Source organism: Macadamia integrifolia, unplaced genomic scaffold (assembly GCF_013358625.1).
Source record: "Macadamia integrifolia cultivar HAES 741 unplaced genomic scaffold, SCU_Mint_v3 scaffold1089, whole genome shotgun sequence".
Taxonomy (NCBI): Eukaryota; Viridiplantae; Streptophyta; class Magnoliopsida; order Proteales; family Proteaceae; genus Macadamia; species Macadamia integrifolia.
Genome location: NW_024868081.1, coordinates 43,795 through 63,838, shown reverse-complemented (window position 1 = coordinate 63,838; position 20,044 = coordinate 43,795). Strand labels below are relative to the sequence as shown.

The 20,044-nt window shown below is 37.7% G+C and overlaps 3 protein-coding genes across 6 annotated transcripts; 1 reads left to right on the top strand and 2 right to left on the bottom strand.

Annotated features, from left to right (window-relative positions):
- Nucleotides 1–2,805: 2,805 nt before the first annotated feature.
- On the bottom strand, nt 2,806–4,202 carry LOC122062676 (thioredoxin-like protein CXXS1). Its single transcript, XM_042626315.1, has 3 exons — nt 4,054–4,202; nt 3,622–3,744; nt 2,806–3,160 (listed from the first exon to the last, which is right to left on the bottom strand). Exons 1-3 carry the CDS (start codon nt 4,159–4,161, stop codon nt 3,008–3,010), a joined length of 384 nt encoding a protein of 127 aa, XP_042482249.1. The 5' UTR covers nt 4,162–4,202; the 3' UTR covers nt 2,806–3,007.
- Nucleotides 4,203–8,209: 4,007 nt separating this feature from the next.
- Nucleotides 8,210–10,951, top strand: LOC122062681 (beta-amylase). Its single transcript, XM_042626321.1, has 7 exons — nt 8,210–8,400; nt 8,502–8,900; nt 9,032–9,196; nt 9,410–9,673; nt 9,752–9,961; nt 10,176–10,415; nt 10,519–10,951. Exons 1-7 carry the CDS (start codon nt 8,326–8,328, stop codon nt 10,783–10,785), a joined length of 1,620 nt encoding a protein of 539 aa, XP_042482255.1. The 5' UTR covers nt 8,210–8,325; the 3' UTR covers nt 10,786–10,951.
- Nucleotides 10,952–12,506: 1,555 nt separating this feature from the next.
- Nucleotides 12,507–19,276, bottom strand: LOC122062685 (kinesin-like protein KIN-14C). 4 transcript variants are annotated; one of them, XM_042626325.1, is made up of 18 exons: nt 19,040–19,274; nt 18,812–18,955; nt 18,405–18,644; nt 18,155–18,299; nt 17,960–18,069; nt 17,712–17,831; nt 17,422–17,625; nt 16,025–16,234; nt 15,853–15,927; nt 15,575–15,721; nt 15,364–15,502; nt 15,122–15,231; nt 14,643–14,804; nt 14,315–14,535; nt 14,065–14,146; nt 13,882–13,986; nt 13,690–13,794; nt 12,507–13,009 (listed from the first exon to the last, which is right to left on the bottom strand). In XM_042626325.1, the coding sequence occupies exons 2-18, from the start codon at nt 18,875–18,877 to the stop codon at nt 12,830–12,832; spliced, it is 2,421 nt and encodes an 806-aa protein (XP_042482259.1). In that variant the 5' UTR covers nt 18,878–18,955; nt 19,040–19,274; the 3' UTR covers nt 12,507–12,829. The 4 variants fall into 4 exon arrangements, with proteins under 4 accessions (XP_042482259.1, XP_042482258.1, XP_042482261.1 ...); XM_042626324.1 differs by having other exon boundaries at nt 18,155–18,644; nt 19,040–19,276; XM_042626327.1 differs by having other exon boundaries at nt 18,155–18,644; nt 18,807–18,866; nt 19,040–19,275.
- Between the last annotated feature and the right edge of the window lie 768 nt (nt 19,277–20,044).

The following is a 20,044-nucleotide window of genomic DNA, read 5'->3' as shown; positions in this document are numbered from 1 at the left end:
CCCCTACCTTTGTCGCTGAAACAAGGAGAAGGAGAAGAAGCTCGAAGCTATGACGGGAATTGATTTTAATAAATTCCCGTGTCTATCTATTAGGGTTTCTTTCATATCGATGGGTTAGGGTTTAATTTGATACAAAGGTAATCTGGTAGGGATAATTTAATCTTTCTATGTAGGTTTTGGAGTTGGCAGGAAACGCGGCTAGGGATAACAAGAAGACGAGGATTGTTCCAAGGCATATTCAGTTGGCGGTGAGGAATGATGAAGAGTTGAGCAAGTTGCTTGGAGCTGTTACAATAGCCAACGGTGGTGTGATGCCCAACATTCACAATCTCTTGTTGCCAAAGAAGACTGTTACCGGTTCATCAGAGTCCATTGCTGCTGATGACAACAGTTAAACAATCTCTGTTGTTTTTGTGTTGTGGAAGATGAAAAAAAAATGATAATTGAAGTCAGAAGAATGGAAACAGGAAGGGAAGAAGTAGTAGCTGTTAGATTATAATTCTTTGTTATCTTCTAACCCTTTTAAATGATAGAATCTTGCTGTGTAGTAGTTTTTTCTTTTTATATAAATTCTAGGGTTTCTTTTGGTGGGGGAAGATTTTCTCTGTTTAGGGTTGGTTTGGTTGTCTTTTTCTGAGTTCACCATTGTAGATGAACGAATTTAGATGGATGTAATATCTTGTGAATTTAGAAAGAATTTGGCTTCTTTTCTAATTTTGGTATTTAGTTTCGTTTGAATCTTATTTTTAATTAGAGAATTGGATTGCTTCTATAAAAATGGGTTCTGTGATTGATCATGGGGGACTACTAATCTGTACTAAAATCATGTACTCACAACTTTCAATTCCTAGATTTGAAATCAAGGGTTCCAAATCCCAAGCAAGAAAGAGAACCCTGATCTCAAGTGAAGAAGAGGATGCCATCTACTAAGGATGCCATCGCAGGTGAAAGAATCAATGAAGCTTCTTCTCCTTCTCCTTCCCCTTCGTTTCGGCGACAAAGGTAGGGGAGAATCGTGTTTCAGCGATGGACAAGATGCAGATGGCTGAATCGTTGAGGAGAAAAATGGTTTCTTTCACTTAAGGGTATCTTGGGCATTTTACAATTAGGTAAGGGGTATTTTGGGAATTACAAAAAAATATAAGTGACTTAACAGCGATTTCTAACGGCTGGGGTCAAATTGATATTACGCCATACTTCAGGGGAGGGGAGTGATATTTACTCAAAATCATATCTTAATTACTCACAAAGGTATCATTGCTAAACATGCAGCACTCTTCAACCTAAAAACTCCTGAGATAAATTTAAAAAAAAAATAAATAAATATCAAAATGGTCACTACATTATGTTCATAAGCCCGATCAAAAATTAAAAGTATCATCAACAATTAAAGTTGAGAGATTTTTTATGCCAACCTTCCCACTTTAATGCCTTCAAACAAATTAAGCTCCTTATGCACTTTGAGAAGTCGAGACAAGCCTTCCATGGCTCAAATAAATAAATAGATGTTAAAGAAACAGCCCTAGAAAACTCCCTTAGAAGATTCAGTATAATCAAAATTGCTCCCAAAACATGCATTTCACTTGTGGAGGTTATGAATGAAGTTTCTCCCTACTTAATCATCGAGATATTATCAATTTGTCATCATATGCTTTATCTCGGCTTTCAAAGAACCTCTAAAGCATCTTTATTTTGACTGTCCTTTTTTCTTTAAGAGAATCTAGGATGATCTTTTATTTCTAATATGCCCTTTTCTAAAAGGATAAGGCGATGGGATGATGAAATAAATTGGGTCAAGGATCGATCTATTTTTTCCTCATATGAGTAGGATTGCCTTTACTATGCTTGAAATTTATCAAAAAAAAAATTCATTTTGGATTGAAATGAGTAATAGAAGATACAAACAACATGCTAAATCATTTACTCTTATAATGGAGATAGATTTCATTTGACATAGATGAGATAACATGTTCACAGTTGTAGTAGGATGGTTCCTTTATTTACCTTAATAAGGATTATCTAAATGAAACCTTCACATCCTCTTTTAATTGCCTATTTTTTTATTCTAAAAAAATTATTTAAATTAAGGGTAAAAAAAGATTTTAAAAATAATTTGAAAGTAACTTATCATTATGTTATTATTAAAAATTATTATTATTTTACACATTTTTCGAGTATACGAGTAAAATGATAATTTTTTATTTTTTTTAGGGGGGGTTAGCTCAAGGGATTGGTAAAACCCATTGAGGGACCACAAAAAGAGCCAATAGGCCAAACTTATTGTAATTCTACAACTACCACTAGTGATTTTTTTTTAAGAAGCTAAGAGAGGAGGGTCAGACCAGTGACATTTCCTACACTTATGTTAAAGCCCAATTGCCTAGTTGCCTGCCATTGAATTAAACGTTCATCCCCCTATAGAATTTACCCTCATTGAAAAAATAAGTTATAGTGAAAAAGGAAAAAAAGTAAAATTACAGAAATTTTTTATACTTAAAGGGTATGCTCATTTGCAAAGGAAACTAATTAAAGAGAATGGAAGTAAACCTTTCAAACCTTTAAAAAAAAAAAAAAAAAAAAAAAAATTACAATCAGTACTCCACATGATGATATCACAAACTTATTACATATTTGTTTGTCATATCAAATCTCTTTAGAACCTTGATATAAGGCTCAGTTCTTGAGTTTTTTTTTTTTTTTCTTTTTAAGACTTTAGTTTGCATATGGTTTTCTTTCTAATATAAATTTCTATTTATCGAAAAAAAAAATATATCTTTCAATGACATTACATCTTATGTTATCATATACAAAGAAACAATGGAAATTTTTTTTAAAGTGAAATGTTTACATGTAATATTTTACATGAGAACAAGAGTACAAGAAACAAATAAACAAAATTTATTAACATATCCACACATCAAACTGACATCCTCTCACAAAATTAAATCATCAGCATAATCACATCTACATACATATCCCACACCATCAATGTTTTGAAAACTTCATCTCAGTTTATTAAGGCACGGAATGAGTGGACAAAGTTATCAATCCTTTTCTTAATCTCCTCAGGGTTGGCCCCAACAACCTTATCTACTTGGGCTCCTTCCCTCAATAGCAACAGGGTGGGCATAGCCTTTATCTCCATCTTCGATGCCACCTTCTAATCAATCCCAGAAACAATAAAAAAAAAAATTAATTAAAGAAAAGAAAAAAAATCATGCTTGTGGACTTGTCTGATTCATCTAATCATTCCTAACAGTAGCTGAGTAGAGAATGGAGAGAAATTGAACGAGAAGGAAATGAAAATGTTCAAACCTAGAATAGAAAATTTTGTAATCATTAGTTTGAAAAAGAGTTTGTTATTGTTGCTTTTTGTTGTATATTTTACATATAATTTTATTTATTTATTATTTTTTTCTTAAAATCAAAGGGAGTTGGATGCAAATTAAGTGGAATTTAATAACCAACTATTGAATGATTTGGATTGGAGTTAAAAATTGAGTATCGATTACAAGAGTTTTATTCTTAAGTTTGAAATTTTTACTTCATTTTCCTTCAATTCCCTTCAAATGAACAAAGCCGGAGAAAAATGAAAAGAGATGAATGAATTGTATTAATTACCTTGACTTCATCCACATCTACAGAGAGAAACAATATATTCTGATGGACCAACGCCAGCTCTTCCAATAGTGGCTTCATGACCACCGACGGCATGCACCAGGCTGCAGTGAAATGTACCACCATCTATCCATTAACATACAACCACCACCACACTAAAATTAATGTCAAAAAGTTAAAATTTTCCAATTTGATAATAATTGAGTGTAATATATGTGTCTGTTTGTTTGTTTTTTTCCATTTTTTTTTTTTTTTTTTTTCAATTGGTCCTGTGGGGAGGGATAGAAAGAGTCTTAATTTCCAAATACAGTAATGAAAAGAAAAGAAATATGGTGACAGATAGAGATCTCAACAAGGAGAGGTAGAGGTATAGAGGCTGTGTGGCTGTGGTCTTGTGAGTATTAGATTGGGGTATTTGGGGGAGGGGGAACTTACAGGGCAGCGCTGGGAGTTAGCTTGGCTAACGAGCAAACCCCATGATTCTTGTGACTCCACCTTCACCACTCTAGACTTCACAGCTTCCTTTGCCACCTGATCTTCCATCCTTCTTCTTCCTTCTCTGTTTTTCTTTTGTAGAACTTTCTTCTTCCTTCTTAACTCTTAGGTAAAGTGCTATTTATAGGAAGGGGTTCCAAAATCTCTCATAATAATTTTTTATTATTATTTTCTCTTTATTTTCCTATCACGTAAGTCTCATGTAAATTATACTATTTTCAGCATCACCATTGGTGTAGTGTGAAAGATTCTCTCACATTGACGGCATGAGAAACCTCTCTTAAATTTTAAATTGATAGTAATCGAGTAATAGGAACCAAAGAAGCATTAATTTTTTTCTTAGTAATATCTTATGTGGTGCCGTGGTGGGCATTTAACCATGATTTGATAAATCTAAATTCCAATAGATCCATCAAGCCCGACTTCTTTTGTGGAGATAACTTGCAATATTACTTCACATAATGCCGTGAGCTGAGTAAGCAATGCAAAGGAGAAAGGATAAAAGGATAGACAGATGAGGACTAGAGAGGGCTTCAAAGCTTACATTTTTTCTTTTTTTTCTTTTCCCTTTTCCTTTTATGATTTCCATTTGAAGATATTTTTTTGAGCTTATCCTATCAAGGATTTATCACTTCAAACCTTGTTTGAAGATATTTTTAATAGCTTATCCTCTCAAGGAATTATTTATTTTTTTACAAAAAAAGATATTATTGTTTAACCCCTTCATATCCATGTGAAGCACGAGAGAGAATCCAAAACAAGAACTTGCTACCTATTTTCAGGGTATCACCAATGGGTCCGGCTTCTCTCTAACATATTGGGTGCCTAACTAGGCATCCGATGGCTGGGATGACTTGGACATGCACCCTAAGTCCTCCCAGCCATTGGATGCTAGGTTAAACACCCAACACATTGGAGAGGATCTTTTCCACCACCAATTTTGTCCTCTTATTTAATTCTTCCATAGAAAATGCAGATATTTCCTTTCGAATACTATACCACAACACATGATGTATCATGTGGTCTATACGACAAACAAATAGTCACCACCACAACAAATCATTCTATTTTCTATGGTTTTAAGTTTGTCATCAAATTGGGCAAGGTAATAAAAAATATAAAAATATAAAAAATAAAGTCTTAAGTTTGTCATCAAATTGCAAATGATATCTGTCTAATTTGTATGAAAAATACTTCCTTTATTCAATTTGAAAAGGAAATGTGTACTCTGATGATTATTAAATTAATGCTAAAAAACATAATCATACAATTGAACCGATGTTCAATTGGCCATCCAAGCAGGGTTGACCTCCGTTCCTATCCTATATACGATGAATTTTGCAGTAGAGGAACGGTTTGGAGATCCAAGTCACCATTAATGGAAGGACTTTTTGGCATTCATTAGGTTTTTTTTATAAAAATAAAATCCTCTTGGATCAAAATTGTGAGACTCGCTCTTGTTATTCCCCTCTACTTTTCAGATGATATCTTTTTTTTATTATTATTTTTTTTTTTCAGAAAATCCAATTGTCAGATCAATGCGTAAACATCAAAAAATCTGACATTATGCTCAGCAAAAACGTTGGCAAAGAAGCCCTTAAGTCCACTTGCAAGGATTTTATCCTATTAATGTCACATATGACCAATTAAGTATTAGTGATCTATTAGATATGTTATTGCTTTGCTTTTTGTAAAACTGATTTGAATTCTAGTTATGTATTGTCCATTCAATTTGCTCTTCTCCCCCTTGGGCCCAAGAATTTTTGAACGCTATTGGATGGTGGACCTTTTGGTTGGGCTTCGACTTTATGAAGCTTCTTCAATTTTTTTTGGTAAAAGTAATCATTCAAGAAATGTTTGGTTGCAAGGGAAATTAAAGGATTTTACTGAAAAATGAATTACATATCATGCGAGTAAGTCAAGTCTCAATCCATTGTCGCCCATGGCCTCGTGAAACGATATCAAAGGATTGAGCAAGTTGTCCATTATTTTTGTCCCAAACCTCCTATGCCCCCATGGTGTGCATGTTTGTCTCGTTTTGCCCTTCAGCTGGTGTGTAGGTCATCTATCTCTCCCTTCAATTTTAAGATCATGATGAGATACAAAGAAGAGAGGATAGGCTCAGCGCAATGGTGACATTGTTCCATTACAACCTAATGCCTAGTGGTCGTGAATTTAATCAGGAAACCGCCACTCCACAAAGTGCAGGTAAGTTTAGATGCATTACAATGGTCCCAGACCTCGTAGTGGCGGGAGCCTCATGCACGCCCAATGACAAGAGGGTAAGATAAGGCAGGCAATGAGGAACTGAAACCAGCCCAAGCACAATGGTTGATTGGCCAGGATTGGGAACCTTATCTCTGCTGCCACACCCCATGTAAATATGTAGCAAATAGATCATGTACACAAGGCATCTTTTTTATGATTGGCCAATTGCTTTTTATGGTGGTCCCACTATATAAATGGTGAGGAGAAGCTATCTCCTGGATATCCAAAGGCTCACTTCAGTCATCTTGAAGGAAAAAACAGATTCTAAAAGACACCATAGTAAGGGGTTGCAGATGGCTCTCAAAGGGAATGAACAGGTGAGAATGACTTGAAGCTAAAAGGAAATCTAGAATTGAAAATGACCCAAATACCTTTCCTGATTTTTCTTTCTTTGTTGGTTCTCTGAGAATTGAACAACTCCATTTACAGTTCCACCATACACCACTCATTTTCTTCCATTCTACAATCAAGTTTGGATATCTTTCTGGTCACACAACAATATGCAGCACTCAATTCTTCCATATTTCATTCTTTTTCCATTTTCCTTTCTTCTTCCCTCAGACATTACTCTGTCCAGCAGGTGTGAGAACAGCTTATTGGTCACCATGTCAAGTCTTGTAAACTCAGGGTTGAGTGAGTGGGGGAAGAAAATCAGGCTTCGGGATCTATGTTTTCGCCTGAAAATGATGCCCGTCGATCTCCTTTCAAGTACAGAGGGATCCAAACAAGCCAATAAGCAAAGCCTTGGGTATGGTCTCTCTTTGAGTTCTTCTCATGGCAATGTAAGGAAGCCTCAGGCAGTGGCATCAGAGGTGTCCACCCAACCCTCTCCATCACAGTTCAAGGTAATATTTTTTTGGACTTGTTCCAGAGTCCTCTTTTGTAAGCTTCTATTATTCATTTGTGGCAGTTTCTAAGCCACTCCCTCAGAGTCACAGTATGGGAATCGGGATTTAGATAGTAAAGTGAACTATAATGATTACCACGACAATGGTTCCACCGTACTTTCAAGATGGTCAAAAGGTGAATGAGGATAACCTTTTGTCACGCGGAAGTGGCCCATCCCAGTAACTTCATCATTCTTTGTAACCGCAAGATTTTTCAGAAAAGTAAGGACCCTACATGCGGTGTCAATTGTAGGCCTGCACCGGTTAGTCCGATTGAGCTTGGCTGAAAAAACCTGAGATCAGCCTAAACCAGTTATTAAATGACTGAGATTCTCTCTTAGGTCTTGCCTATAGCTATCGGGCAATTGACACATATTCAAGTGGTGATTTAATGGTTCTCGGTGCAGCGCCTTTGTTTTGATCGGTAGAAGCACAACTGTTAGATCATCACTTGAACACATGTCGATTGCCCAAATAACTATGGGTTGAACTGAACGATCAGATCTCAGGAGAGGAGCCGGATAAACATGCCTGACTCAAGTCTGGATCGAATAATATTCAGTTGTTCCCAATGTGAGGATCTAGATCAACAATTACCCTATCGGGTCTGGCCACCTAAGAGCACAATTCAACCCGACCCATAAGAGTACGTTTAGAGATAAATAGCTTAGTAGCCCATTTAGAGAAAATGGCTTATTGGCCCGAGCAATGGCTCTAGATCAACTGTTTATACATGGAACCATGCCTAGCCTATAACAACCCATTACTTAAAGAAGACTCTCACGACATGGGATCCTAAAATAGGGGGACCGATTAGGCCCGATCGAAATCGGCTGGGACTGACCGATTGGCACCCTTAGGCCCTACGTATCTCAAGTCGCTCCTTTAAGATAAGGATGCGTAAAGATAAGGACGCATGGAAGAGGATAAAGCATTGGCAACCTCTTAAAGGTTCTCAGTGTTGAGAATCTGAGACCATAAAGGGTAGTGATCCTCATTTGCAATCTCTCAAGCAAAGACTTAAAGCACTTCTTCTTCCTTCTTCTACCCTGACAAAATGCAGGCCCCAATGCTGCTCACTAACAAAGAGAAGATGCTGGCCAACTATGTACCTGTCTATGTAATGCTCCCTGTAAGTACATCCTCAAACTTACAAGTACATACAAGTTAGTCATATATATACTAACTGATTCTTGACATTCTCTTGGGTTGGTTTTGGAAATGGAAATATAGTTGGGTGTTGTTACATCTGAGAATGTATTGGAAGACAAAGATGGACTAGAGAAACAGCTCAAAGATCTAAAAGCCGCCGACGTTGATGGGGTGATGGTGGATGTGTGGTGGGGGATCATTGAATCAAAGGGTCCAAGGCAATACAATTGGAGTGCATATAGGAGCTTATTCCAGCTTGTTCAACAATGTGGGTTGAAACTACAAGCTATAATGTCCTTCCATCAGTGTGGAGGAAATGTTGGTGATGCTGTGAACATCCCTCTTCCACAGTGGGTGCTTGAAATTGGTGAATCAGACCCTGATATCTTCTATACGAACAGAGCTGGTACCAGGAACAAGGAGTATCTTACAATTGGTGTGGATAACCAGCCCCTCTTTGGTGGAAGAACAGCAGTACAGGTCCTCTGTTCATAAAAATAAATAAATAAATAAAAACTCTATTTTTTTTATGAATTCTCTAACAGTAGACCATCTATTTTTATTGGGTTGTCCATAATTTTAAAAAAAAATCTTGGTATTGATCTCTATAGGTATATACTGACTACATGAAGAGCTTTAGAAAGAACATGTCAGACTTCTTAGAGGCAGGACTTATTGTAGACATTGAAGTGGGGCTTGGTCCAGCAGGGGAACTCAGATTTCCCTCTTATCCACAAAACCAAGGATGGGTCTTTCCTGGCATTGGAGAATTTCAGGTGAGGTTGATTTATTTTCTTTCTTTTCACTCCTAAAGACTAGCAACTAGAGCTTGTTGCTTAAAATTTTGAAGCATTCACCGTCTCAGATAGCTTTTAGTTTGGTATAGACTGTGACTTCTTGCTGTATATATTTATGTTGCCCTTATAAATTCCAGCTTTTAGGCTAAGCGGTAACGAACAACTTATAACACTCTCTTACAAATGTTGTAGTGTTACGACAAGTATCTCAAGTCAGAATTTAAAAAGGCGGTGGAGAGTGCTGGCCACCCTGAATGGGAAATGCCGGATAATGCAGGGGAATATAATGACAAGCCAGAATCTACAGAATTCTTTGGATCCAATGGAACGTATCTCACAGAGAAAGGGAAGTTCTTCCTCACATGGTATTCTAACAAGTTGCTTAGTCATGGAGATCAAATCCTTGATGAAGCCAACAAAGCCTTCCTATCATGTAAAGTCAAGTTAGCAGCAAAGGTAAGTAGATCAACATCACCTCACAGGCTCATACCTGATCATTTACTAATTGGGATCTGATTGATATACTTAAGGCAGGTTTCTGGGATCCATTGGTGGTATAAAGCTGAAAGCCATGCTGCTGAGCTGACTTCAGGGTACTATAACTTGAATGATCGAGATGGATACCGGCCAATTGCAAGGATGTTGTCCAGGCATTACGCCATTTTGAACTTCACTTGCATTGAGATGAGAGACTCTGAGCAAAGTGCAGAAGCTAAAAGTGGCCCAGAGGAACTTGTTCAGCAAGTAAAGAAAAAACTCTTAATTAGTTCCAATAGTTTTTTTATGTTATTGTTAAATAAAGTGGGATAGGCAACAAATTACTGGCGGAGATAGCCCAATGATATATGAAGACACATCCAAAGTCTCAGATAAAAACTCCCAACATTTCAACACAATTACTATATATATATTCTATTATTGTTGATGAGGTCTTGTGCATTGTGTGCTGTAACTCTAGGTGCTTAGTGGAGGTTGGAGAGAAAACATTGAAGTTGCAGGAGAGAATGCACTACCAAGGTATGATCGGACAGCATATAATCAGATCCTGAAGAATGCAAGACCGAATGGTGTTAACAGGGATGGACCTCCAAAACTGCGAATGGCTGCTATGACATATCTTCGACTATCAGATGACTTAATGCAAGCGAAAAATTTCAAGATATTCAAGATATTTATGAAGAAAATGCATGCTGATCAGGTTTGGCACTTTTACTTGAACTTTGATAACCTTAGATATGGAGAAGAAGAAAATTGAGATTCAGGGAAACAAGTTACTAAATTCAGTCCTTTTTTCTTTTCAGGACCATTGTCCAGACCCAGACAAGTACTACAATCCTATAGTTCCATTGCAGAGATCAAAACCAGAGATTCCAATTGAGGAGCTTTTGGAAGCAACTAAACCAATTAAACCATTCCCATTTGATCCAGAAACAGATATGAGTGTCGACGGTGGTGCCTTTGCTAATTGGTTAGACTATGTGAAAGAGAAGATCGCTTCAATATTCAATAAGATGGATGTCAAGGAACTCAGCAATGTCACAGCAGCTGGAAACAAGGAAAATGAATAAGTGATTTTTTTTTTTTGGGGGGTGGGGGGGTTGGGGGGGATGGCATTCGAATAGATAGTTGCCTTTTTTAGTAAGAATTTAAAGTAAGAATATGAGCAATGTAATGGAATCTTTTCTTTGTTATCCAGTTCCCATGCTCTAACTTACAATGTGGTTCTGAGTTCAACTCCTCTTACCTTCTTGGGGCCACTCACACAGGGTGTTTAGTACTCTTCACTGCTTTCAGTCAAAATTGGATGGTTCTCATTCAAACATGGTATGACTCGGTCCATGCAGTTGTGGAGTCAGTATGCGCCCGGGGGCTAGTTAGGCATACAATTCGTTAGCAAAAAAATATAGTAAAGGAAAAGTGGAATGCAAAGGTGATAGTTATGACAAAAAGGGGACATGTGACCTCAACCAAAGCATCTTTACTATCACTCCCCTACACTTGCCTATATTTATTAAAACTCAATACCTTAAACTTTGTTTTTTGGTTCTCCCAAAAAGGTAAACTTTTACCTTCACTTCTCCCCGATGTTTTAAAATGCCCGAGTTACACCTCTGTCCAGGTAAACCCAATCCCCATAATTAGCTGCCCCCATCACCCATCATCCAATCCTCCTCCCCCACCTCCACTCTGCAACTCTCACCCCCACCCATTTCCTCTCTCAATTCTAAGGTTTCTTCTTTCTTCTCAAACATTGGCTGAGGCGGAACTGAAACACTTACCAACCAACACCTATCAGATCCTATCTGCTGAATCTTATGCTTAGCCTCAGCCTCTCTTTAACTCTTAGATGTGTGGGATTTAAGAATGTTAGGGTATTGTTTGGGAGGGGGATCTACAGAGCAGCCCTGGAAATTGAGTCTGAATCACCTCCAGACTGCCAAGCCTGGCCTGCCCTGAGCATTGGGAACCCTGGCTAGGTTTTCAAAAACCCAACCCAGCCCTATTGACACTTGACATATCGTACCTCCATAACCGACACTTTGCGAATGATCATCCTTCATCCAGTCCAGATAAATTTTATCATTTTTGTAGGGAGAACGATCAATCAAGATACAAAATTTCCACCCTAGACCAACAAAAGCCTTCACAGCTTGTTCCCATAATAAATAGTTTGATGCATTCACTTTAATAGACGAAATCTGGACTACATTGGCATCAACTAGGTAGTTTTCCACCCCTCCTATTATTAGCCATATTGTTTTTGACAACAAATGGAAGGGCAGAAATCAACCACTGTACTCACCACTAAGTTCAGAAATCAACCGTTGTACCACAGATACCAATCAGGCAATCAAGGTCCAAAACTCATACTACAGGTAACAACCTATCACAATCAACTTCTATGTTACCCAATTACAACAGCATCAACAGTTTCTAATCAAAAACATCACTGCACTTACGCACAAAAAAGATCATTCCTTTCTATTGCTGATTTAACTTGGAGAGGAAGGTTACTGAACAAACATAGGTATGCTCCCTAGAAATACAGCCAACAACCATTAGGTTACAGCACACACAAGAAAGGACCATTAAGGAGAAACCAATTTCTGATCAGCAGAGAGGAAAGCCAAAATCAATTCAGAAATTTTTGAAAGCAGTAACATGAACAATACCGAAAACAACAAGGTGCCCTGGGTCAGCACTGCAATACAATGCAACAAATGTGAACAGTAAACAGAGCAGAACAGAGAAAACAAAGAAAAGAGAAGTCACAAGATAAGGGGTCAACTAGCGAAAGAAAAGTTACCCTATTGATGTGGTCATTTAGTATTGATTGGTGACTCATTACTTCTCACCAACAAAAGTAATGATGAGTTTACGTCTTTCTCTCCGTTTCAAAATTTTACAAATTTTTCTGCTCTCTTTCTTGCCTTCCAAACATAGTCTGAAAGAATAAGAGCTCTTAAAATACAAATGCAATCACTCCAACAAGAAACTTCAGCATTCACTGATACAAACTTAATACTTCACTATACAGATTACAATCAGTTAGAAGACTTTTTGTTTCAGCCACAATAATTAATTCACCCCCATAAAGAACCAAAACCACCTTCAGCCATAACTCAACCGAGAATCTAGAGGTCGCACATTAGTCTCACGCCGAGGAATCCCAATCTCACAAGCATTAACTCTAGCAGCAAACCGAAGAGAACAAAGTGACTCTCCCACTGATGATGGGTCGGGCGAGATGTTGACAAACATCATGGTCTTGGAATCCCCACCTAAGCAAGGCTGTTAAACAATGAATGTAAAAGACATCAAGAAATGCTTAACGCTCCAAAAGTAACAATGGCCAGAAAATACTAAGAAAATTAATTATATCAATCTGATTTAGACAGCTAACATGAAAACTTTCAATTGACTGAAATATGACAAATACTATTGAACCAATAGTTTATTACTGTATCAGACTGATCCCCCCCCCCCCAATATAAAAAAGGAAAAGAAACCCTGATCCAGAGTATCAGTGTCCCGTATAAAATAACACAATAGATTGCAGATGAGATCAGATCTGATCCTTGAGGCCAAGTTTAGCACAGTTAAGCACAAAGCCACCTACAGTTAAGCTTCTCTTTACCCAAATGTGGTATTCCTCTTCAAATATCCTAACCAGACCCATCATCACCTTAAAGTTTCCAGATAGGAAACAAAGAGAAGGATGTTGCCCTGTAATTCTCAATTCAAATGCAAGTGATCAATAAAACCTCATCTGCAACTGCACTTAGCTCAGGAATTTTGAGGTTAATTCAAGGAGAAAAAGAGCTTCACTGTAAATGTTCCTAACACGAGCAAAACTAAGCATACCAAAAAATATATATTAAAATCATTTTGCATGGATCTGAAACCCCTAATTTGAGAATAATTTCATCATTTCAAACTGCAGACAGAACTTGACATTTTCAAGCCATTACCTGAAGAAGATGAGTAAGCTTTGAATTTCTATAAGGTATATGCTCCTCTTTCTTAGCAAGTGAATTTATGACATCACTTAAATGTGATAAACTTTTGTTGATGGCCTGTTTAACATTGTGAAGGAATTAGAAATTTAAATTAGAGAAGAATAAAGATGTTAGGAAAAGATGATAAATAAAAGACAGATTCACCTGAGTTTCTTTGAGCCGGTCCCCAGTTGAACCACTCTTACCAAGTCTTTCACTACCAGCAAGGTCGATAAGGTTGAGTACACCCTGAACTTGTTGTTCCGTACTCTAGAAAATCATGCAATACTGTAAGTAAATGAAATTTCATAACATGCGAAGTGTATCAGAGGATCAATGTGTACCTACCTCGTTAACACCAGATATCCGCAAGGTGAAGACAAAATGACTTCTTGAAGACTGCTCATTCATTTGGGTCTTGCCCACTGACCTGAAAGAAACAGCACCAATAACCATGACATCAACTTTCAATTAATTTGTACTCAAAAATTGCAAAGAGAAACACCATGTATGGAACAAATACGGCCATAACGCACACAGAAACCCAAATAGAGGCAATTTTGAAGGGGAAAAAAAAACTCATTTTGAATTAATTTACCTGCTTTGTGCCGCCTGACGTAGCAGAGAGGACACCTCTTTGATGCCACAGACATCCACAATTGTAAGATCAGAGACATGTGTATTGCCATTTGCATCATGTCTAATTGCATACTGCTTTCCAGCTACACAATTGTCCGCCCTCGAACTGTCTGGACCACTGGATCGATTGGTTGAAAGCAAATCACGGATTGTCTCATTGTATATCTCCAACATTGAGGCCTACAGAGGAAAATAAAATAGTTAAGGACAATGTTCACAGCCCATAGAGGCATTTAAACAATTGAGACTGTAGGTACCACCAGCAAGATTTAACTATAATAACTAACCTGCATTTTGTATTTCCATCCCTGGGAAAGAAGTGACTGGCTAGTTTGAAATATCTGTTCCAAAGACCGAGGTATCAGCCCTTTCTGCTCTGGAGCTTCTGGTTTTCCCATCATGGTATATGTTTTTCCAGATCCAGTCTGACCATATGCAAAAATGCAAACCTACCAAAAAAACACACAGAAGTTGTTACTCATTTCGAGTATAGAAAAGGTGTTCCCTAATTTCAAGTAGCAAGAAGCAACTCAAAATAATACAAAACCTAGATTTCAACCAGTTTGATGAGCACATCCAAAACTATACGCCATCACAAACAAGTGATGTGACCATATACAGATGATACCATAACAGCCTACTAGTGACTTAAGAAATTCACTCAGATATACAGATGAGAACAGAAAACTTTCAGGAAGCATAGAAAAAGATAAAAAGCAAAGAACAGTTTACATTCAGAGGTGCAAGAAAAAGCACAGTGAATCACCTTATAGCCATCAAGGGCACTTTGCACCAGCTGTGAAATTTCTACAAAAACATCCTTTTGTGATGCCTCGTGAGTGAATACTTGATCAAATGTGAAGGGGTGCTTATGCCCTGCCAAATATTTGAAAGTCAATTTTGAAAAGCCCTTTATGAGGCACAGCCCAAGGATAAACCATCAACAGGGGAGTGAAACAAAAAAGCACTACAATCAATATGGTATGAAATTGAAATAACAGAATTTACCACTTTGCACTAAGTCAATGCCCCTTCCAAGGGCTTCTGTTGAGGTAGGATAAGAAATAACCGTCATTTCGGATCCTGCACCATCATCTGGCAACAAAGGCCGAACTCTGCAGAAGACCCTGATATTCCCTTTTAACTCCTGCACAGTTTACAGAATTCAGTGAAAAAAAAGAAACCCCCCCCCCTTATGGTGCAATTATACGAGTATTACCAATATGGTATTGTGCAACTTTTTACGTAGCCTTTCTGCTTCAATAATTTGAAGTTCTGATTCTGCCAGACGATTTTTCAAGTCTTCAACCACTTTCTTTTGCTCCTCAAATTCAGTCCTCATATCAAAGGCTGACAAATCAGCTCTCTAAGCATAGGAATGTTGGAAGAAAATTAGCAACATTCTATAGAAGATATAAGCCTATATAGCAGATCAACAATAATTCTCTTCAAGAACCTAACCACTTATATGCAAAACATTATCCAAGAAATTATCACCTGCAGTTTCTCATTTGCAGCTGCTAACTGGAGCTGCAGTATTAGTATTTGCTCTCTTTGTGAAGAGCATGTATCCTGCAAAAGAAACCAACACGCTGTGAATTTACTATTACAGAGATCAGATGTTGTGGAAGGAAAGGAAATAATAAATAAATAAATAGTACCAACAGACCTCCAAGGCACTTGATTTTATCGTCATGTTATCCAACTCAGCAGTTGACTTCCCCGTAATCTCTTGGTACTTCACTACCTCTGCCGATAATGTCTGCACCTGTAACAATTGGCGGTCACGATCATCCCTGACTTGCTGGAGCTCTCCTCTAAGGCAACCCACTTCATTCATTAGTGCTTCCTTTTGTTTGATAGCAAGTTCCTGTGAAGCCTGGAAAAGACATATGAGTCATTAGTGCTCCATTTTATTTGATAGCAAGTTCCTGTGAAGCCTGGAAACCACATATGAGTCACCTATCAAATTAGGCCCAGAAAAATTCCTATTGTTGTTTCCTCCCTTGCATTCATAATCTTGACTATACTGAGGGGACCTTTCTCCTATATGAGTTTTATCACTTTCATATCTACCTCACAACCAAAGATTTAACACTCAAGAGGCCCTTTTTTTTTTTTTTTATGGGAAGGTTTGTTTTCTAATAAATCAGGAAGTGTGGATCAGATTGAAAACAATTGAATTATGATGTTTATGCAATGTATATAGGAAAATCAACCACTGCACGCCCCTTTGTTTCATAACTCAGTTGCTCTTGTCCTACCTCTACCACATTTGCAACATTGCCTATTTCCAAGCAAATTTTGGGAATATTTTGTTGCTTTGCACAGTTGTTGCACATTCTCTCATTTAATAATATCATAAAAAAAAGAATTACTAAAATCCCATTTGCAGGTTTCTTAAGCTAAATAAAATTTATGAAAACTAAAAGCCTCGGAAGCTTACCAGATGAAACCCCCCATAAATAACTTAAAGCCTCGTATTGAAAGCCAAAACCAAACACTGGCAATGACACCCTAGAATGTGAAGATCAGACACTCAAAATTAAGGAATCATTTTTTCATTCCCTTGCCTCACTGAGTCACTGGAGACTTATCAAGGACTCCTGCCGCTCTTTAGCAATCTCCATGATCTTATAGTTGGGAGAAGAAATTGTGACAACAATTCTGGTAAAAATTAAGAACAGTTGGCCTGATGGATATGAAGTTATAGAGTTGCATAAGTTTTTATATAAAGCAATATTGCAGAGGTTTTCTATTCTTTCTTACATGTTGTTAGTTTGGTTGGTCATACAGACCATACTTAGGCATGATGACATCCCAACCTATCCAGGACAAATATATATATATATATATATATATTTACACATACACACACACACAGAGAACCTCAACATTGCATATGGCCCATTCCATAAGTCACCCTGATTCAAGGTGATTATATTTAGTATCTTAATTGCTACTTATCTGTTGAGTATACAAGGAGAAAAGAGCATATCAACGTGTAAGATATACGTATATATGGCAGTAAATGCACATTGGAGTCATTGGACCATACAGACTTACTCTGGAAGAAGTCAATTGATCCTGCAATGAATTATAGTGACCCCTTAAGGTGCTGAGGTTCTCTACTATTGCAGCCTTTTCCTTTTCTACACATTTAAGGGTCTCATTAGCAGATGCAACCTCTGTCTGCAGTTTGCTGTTGTATTGCTGTAAGCTTGTATTGTACTCTTGCAATCGCTTGTACATTTCATTAACAGACACTATCTGCAGGACATCACCGTAATATCACTGTATTTTGTCGTGAAAAATTATGAATTATTAAACAATTGGCAATGCAGCCTCTGTATTACCTTCTGATTAGCACCGGAAAGTTCTTCACGAGTTTTTTTGAGCTCTTCTGAAAGAGAAGCGCACGCACTTTCAGCAGCAACTCTAGCATCCTTTTCTCTTCTATGAGAATCAAGTGCGGCCTATAGTAGTTTTTTTTTTTTTTTTTTGGGTTAATGGATATATCAAAAGCAAGAACAAACAAATGGAATAACACCAAAAATTAGACAATTTTTATGTAAGAAAACATGATCAATGGAGTTAACCTTACCAACTTATCTGCTTCTTCCTTTGTACATCTGGCCTCTAAAGAAGCATTATTTTTCCTAAGCTCTGTAATAATGCTATCCGATTCTGCCTCCTTGTTTTTCATTTGCATCTCTGAACAGGTTTGAGCAACGTGAGTACAAACAAAATAGAATTTCTTTTTCTCCAAGAATACTAAAGTAAAAGGTACCAAACCTACCTAGCTCAGTTCGCTCCTTCTCAGCACTTTCTACCATAATCTTCAGCTTCTCCTGTTCAAGGACATGGGAATCTTCACGTTCTAGGAACCATTTGATGCAGAGCCTGATTTTTTTGACATAATCAGTCATTTGTTCACATTTTCCCTTCAAAATCAGAAAATGATGAAGTAATAAGTTGAAAAATACAGCAGTAAACGAAAAGGGGTCGTCCAAAACAGCGAACCAAACAATACAAAATATATGAGCTACCTTGTAATCAAATTTCGTCTTCCCTTTCATCTTCTCATTGAGAAGTGCTTCTACCTCCTCTAAAGTGAACTCAACGCCGGCAGTACTGGCCGGATCGCAGGCCGTAGCAAGATCTTGACCTGAATTCACTACAGTAAAGACCTGACGCGTGCGACCACTGCTTGCCGGCTGTCCCACCATTTTTCCGGATCCAATCTTCCGACGTTTGTCTATAGGGACTTCATCAACGTTATCTTTCCTCTGTTAACGAGCAAATGGGGCGAGCGAGTGAATTAAAACTCAAGAATAAAAGAATAAAAAAAAAAATCAAAACCCTAACCCTAGAAACAGGAGAGAGTAGGAGAAGAAAAATAGGAGCAAATTTCTACCCAACCGAAGAAAAAAAAAAAGAGCAAATCAAACCTTACATTTGAGGGACTGCGAGGAGGAAGAGCGTTGCTGATAGGGGGCTTGTTCTGGTTTCTGAAAGCCATTTTGAATCAAAGAGAAAAGAAGATCTACAGATGAAACTCTCAGTTTGTTTCGCAATCGTTGCTTTCACAAACAGGAAACTGCAACGATCGAGAATGAGAGCTGAGGAACAGAACAACTCAGATTGAAATCTAAAAAGAGAACAAAAAAGTTAAAAATTTTACGCAGCGTCTGCTTCTCTCACTCTCGATCTCAGCGCTCCGCCGCTCTCGGTGTTCGTCTTCTTCTTTCCTTTCTTGAGGATCTGTTTAACACATAACTGCGGTTAGTAATTGCAGGGTGAACAAAGGGTTGGAGTCGGAACTAGGGAACCAAGAGGAGTGAGGAGCGTGGGATTTTGAAATTTTTTGAAATGGGGATATGGCGGCACTAGAGCTGAATTCGTAACTCGTCAGAATCTTCTTTAACTCGCCCTATTTCCTTGTTAAGTTTCAAACTTGACCGTTTAAAATGTTCCGTTGGCTAGACGATAGGGCGATTCTGTTTGCATGACTCGGATTGAATGGGCCCTTCTGTGAGTGAGTGCGACTGAGTGACTCGAGAGAGGGTTCCCTAAAGAGGTCCCCTTGGTTAATTGGTTTTGCCACGTTTTAGGTGAGCTAGGGGTATGGGACTGTAACCTCGATAGGTGTAGTGGTGTCAATCGGTCGAGCTTAGTCTGGCCTATCAGGGCTTTACCTTAGTTTTGGTTTGCACCATAACAGTCCAATTATGTAATCTGGCAAGCTTGATCAAGCTCTGACTTTGAACTTTAATCGAATTTCTACTAATTGAGCCTTAAGCAAACTAATTCACCATTTTTCTTCTACTTTTCGTCTTGATTCTTACTTAGAATTTGTTTTAGACTTTGGAAAACTTAGTACATTTATTAAAAAATGAAAGAACTCTATCAGTTTGATACAAGGAATATGCTAGACGTGCAAGTCCAAAAGAGCATAGGCGGGAGTATCTTCAGTCTACACAAGGGCGGAACAACGCGGCCATTTCGTGCCTACTATGTCTAGACATATCTTCAGCGCTAGACTAGCAAGCTTCTTTCTCCTTTATAAAATCATGAATAATTTAGAAAAGAGTTTACACTTAATTACATTCAATAATTAGACGAAAAAAAAATATACCAATATATATAAATGGTCAGGCCAGTCCAATGACTATCAAGCTAACCCTTA

What these genes read in the sequence shown, in the direction of transcription:
- LOC122062681 (XM_042626321.1), top strand. Translation starts at nt 8,326, where the DNA reads ATGCAGGCCCCAATGCTGCTCACTAACAAAGAGAAGATGCTGGCCAAC. An exon ending in AAGTCAAGTTAGCAGCAAAG is followed by an intron (nt 9,674 to 9,751) that starts GTAAGTAGATCA and finishes TACTTAAGGCAG; the next exon opens with GTTTCTGGGATCCATTGGTG. An exon ending in CAGAGGAACTTGTTCAGCAA is followed by an intron (nt 9,962 to 10,175) that starts GTAAAGAAAAAA and finishes CTGTAACTCTAG; the next exon opens with GTGCTTAGTGGAGGTTGGAG.
- LOC122062676 (XM_042626315.1), bottom strand. Translation starts at nt 4,161, where the DNA reads ATGGAAGATCAGGTGGCAAAGGAAGCTGTGAAGTCTAGAGTGGTGAAG. An exon ending in CTAACTCCCAGCGCTGCCCT is followed by an intron (nt 3,745 to 4,053) that starts GTAAGTTCCCCC and finishes GTTAATGGATAG; the next exon opens with ATGGTGGTACATTTCACTGC. An exon ending in TAGATGTGGATGAAGTCAAG is followed by an intron (nt 3,161 to 3,621) that starts GTAATTAATACA and finishes GGGATTGATTAG; the next exon opens with AAGGTGGCATCGAAGATGGA.
- LOC122062685 (XM_042626324.1), bottom strand. Translation starts at nt 18,877, where the DNA reads ATGGCTTTCAGAAACCAGAACAAGCCCCCTATCAGCAACGCTCTTCCT. An exon ending in GTGCCCTTGATGGCTATAAG is followed by an intron (nt 14,805 to 15,121) that starts GTGATTCACTGT and finishes TTTTTTTGGTAG; the next exon opens with GTTTGCATTTTTGCATATGG. An exon ending in GATGGAAATACAAAATGCAG is followed by an intron (nt 14,536 to 14,642) that starts GTTAGTTATTAT and finishes TTTCCTCTGTAG; the next exon opens with GCCTCAATGTTGGAGATATA.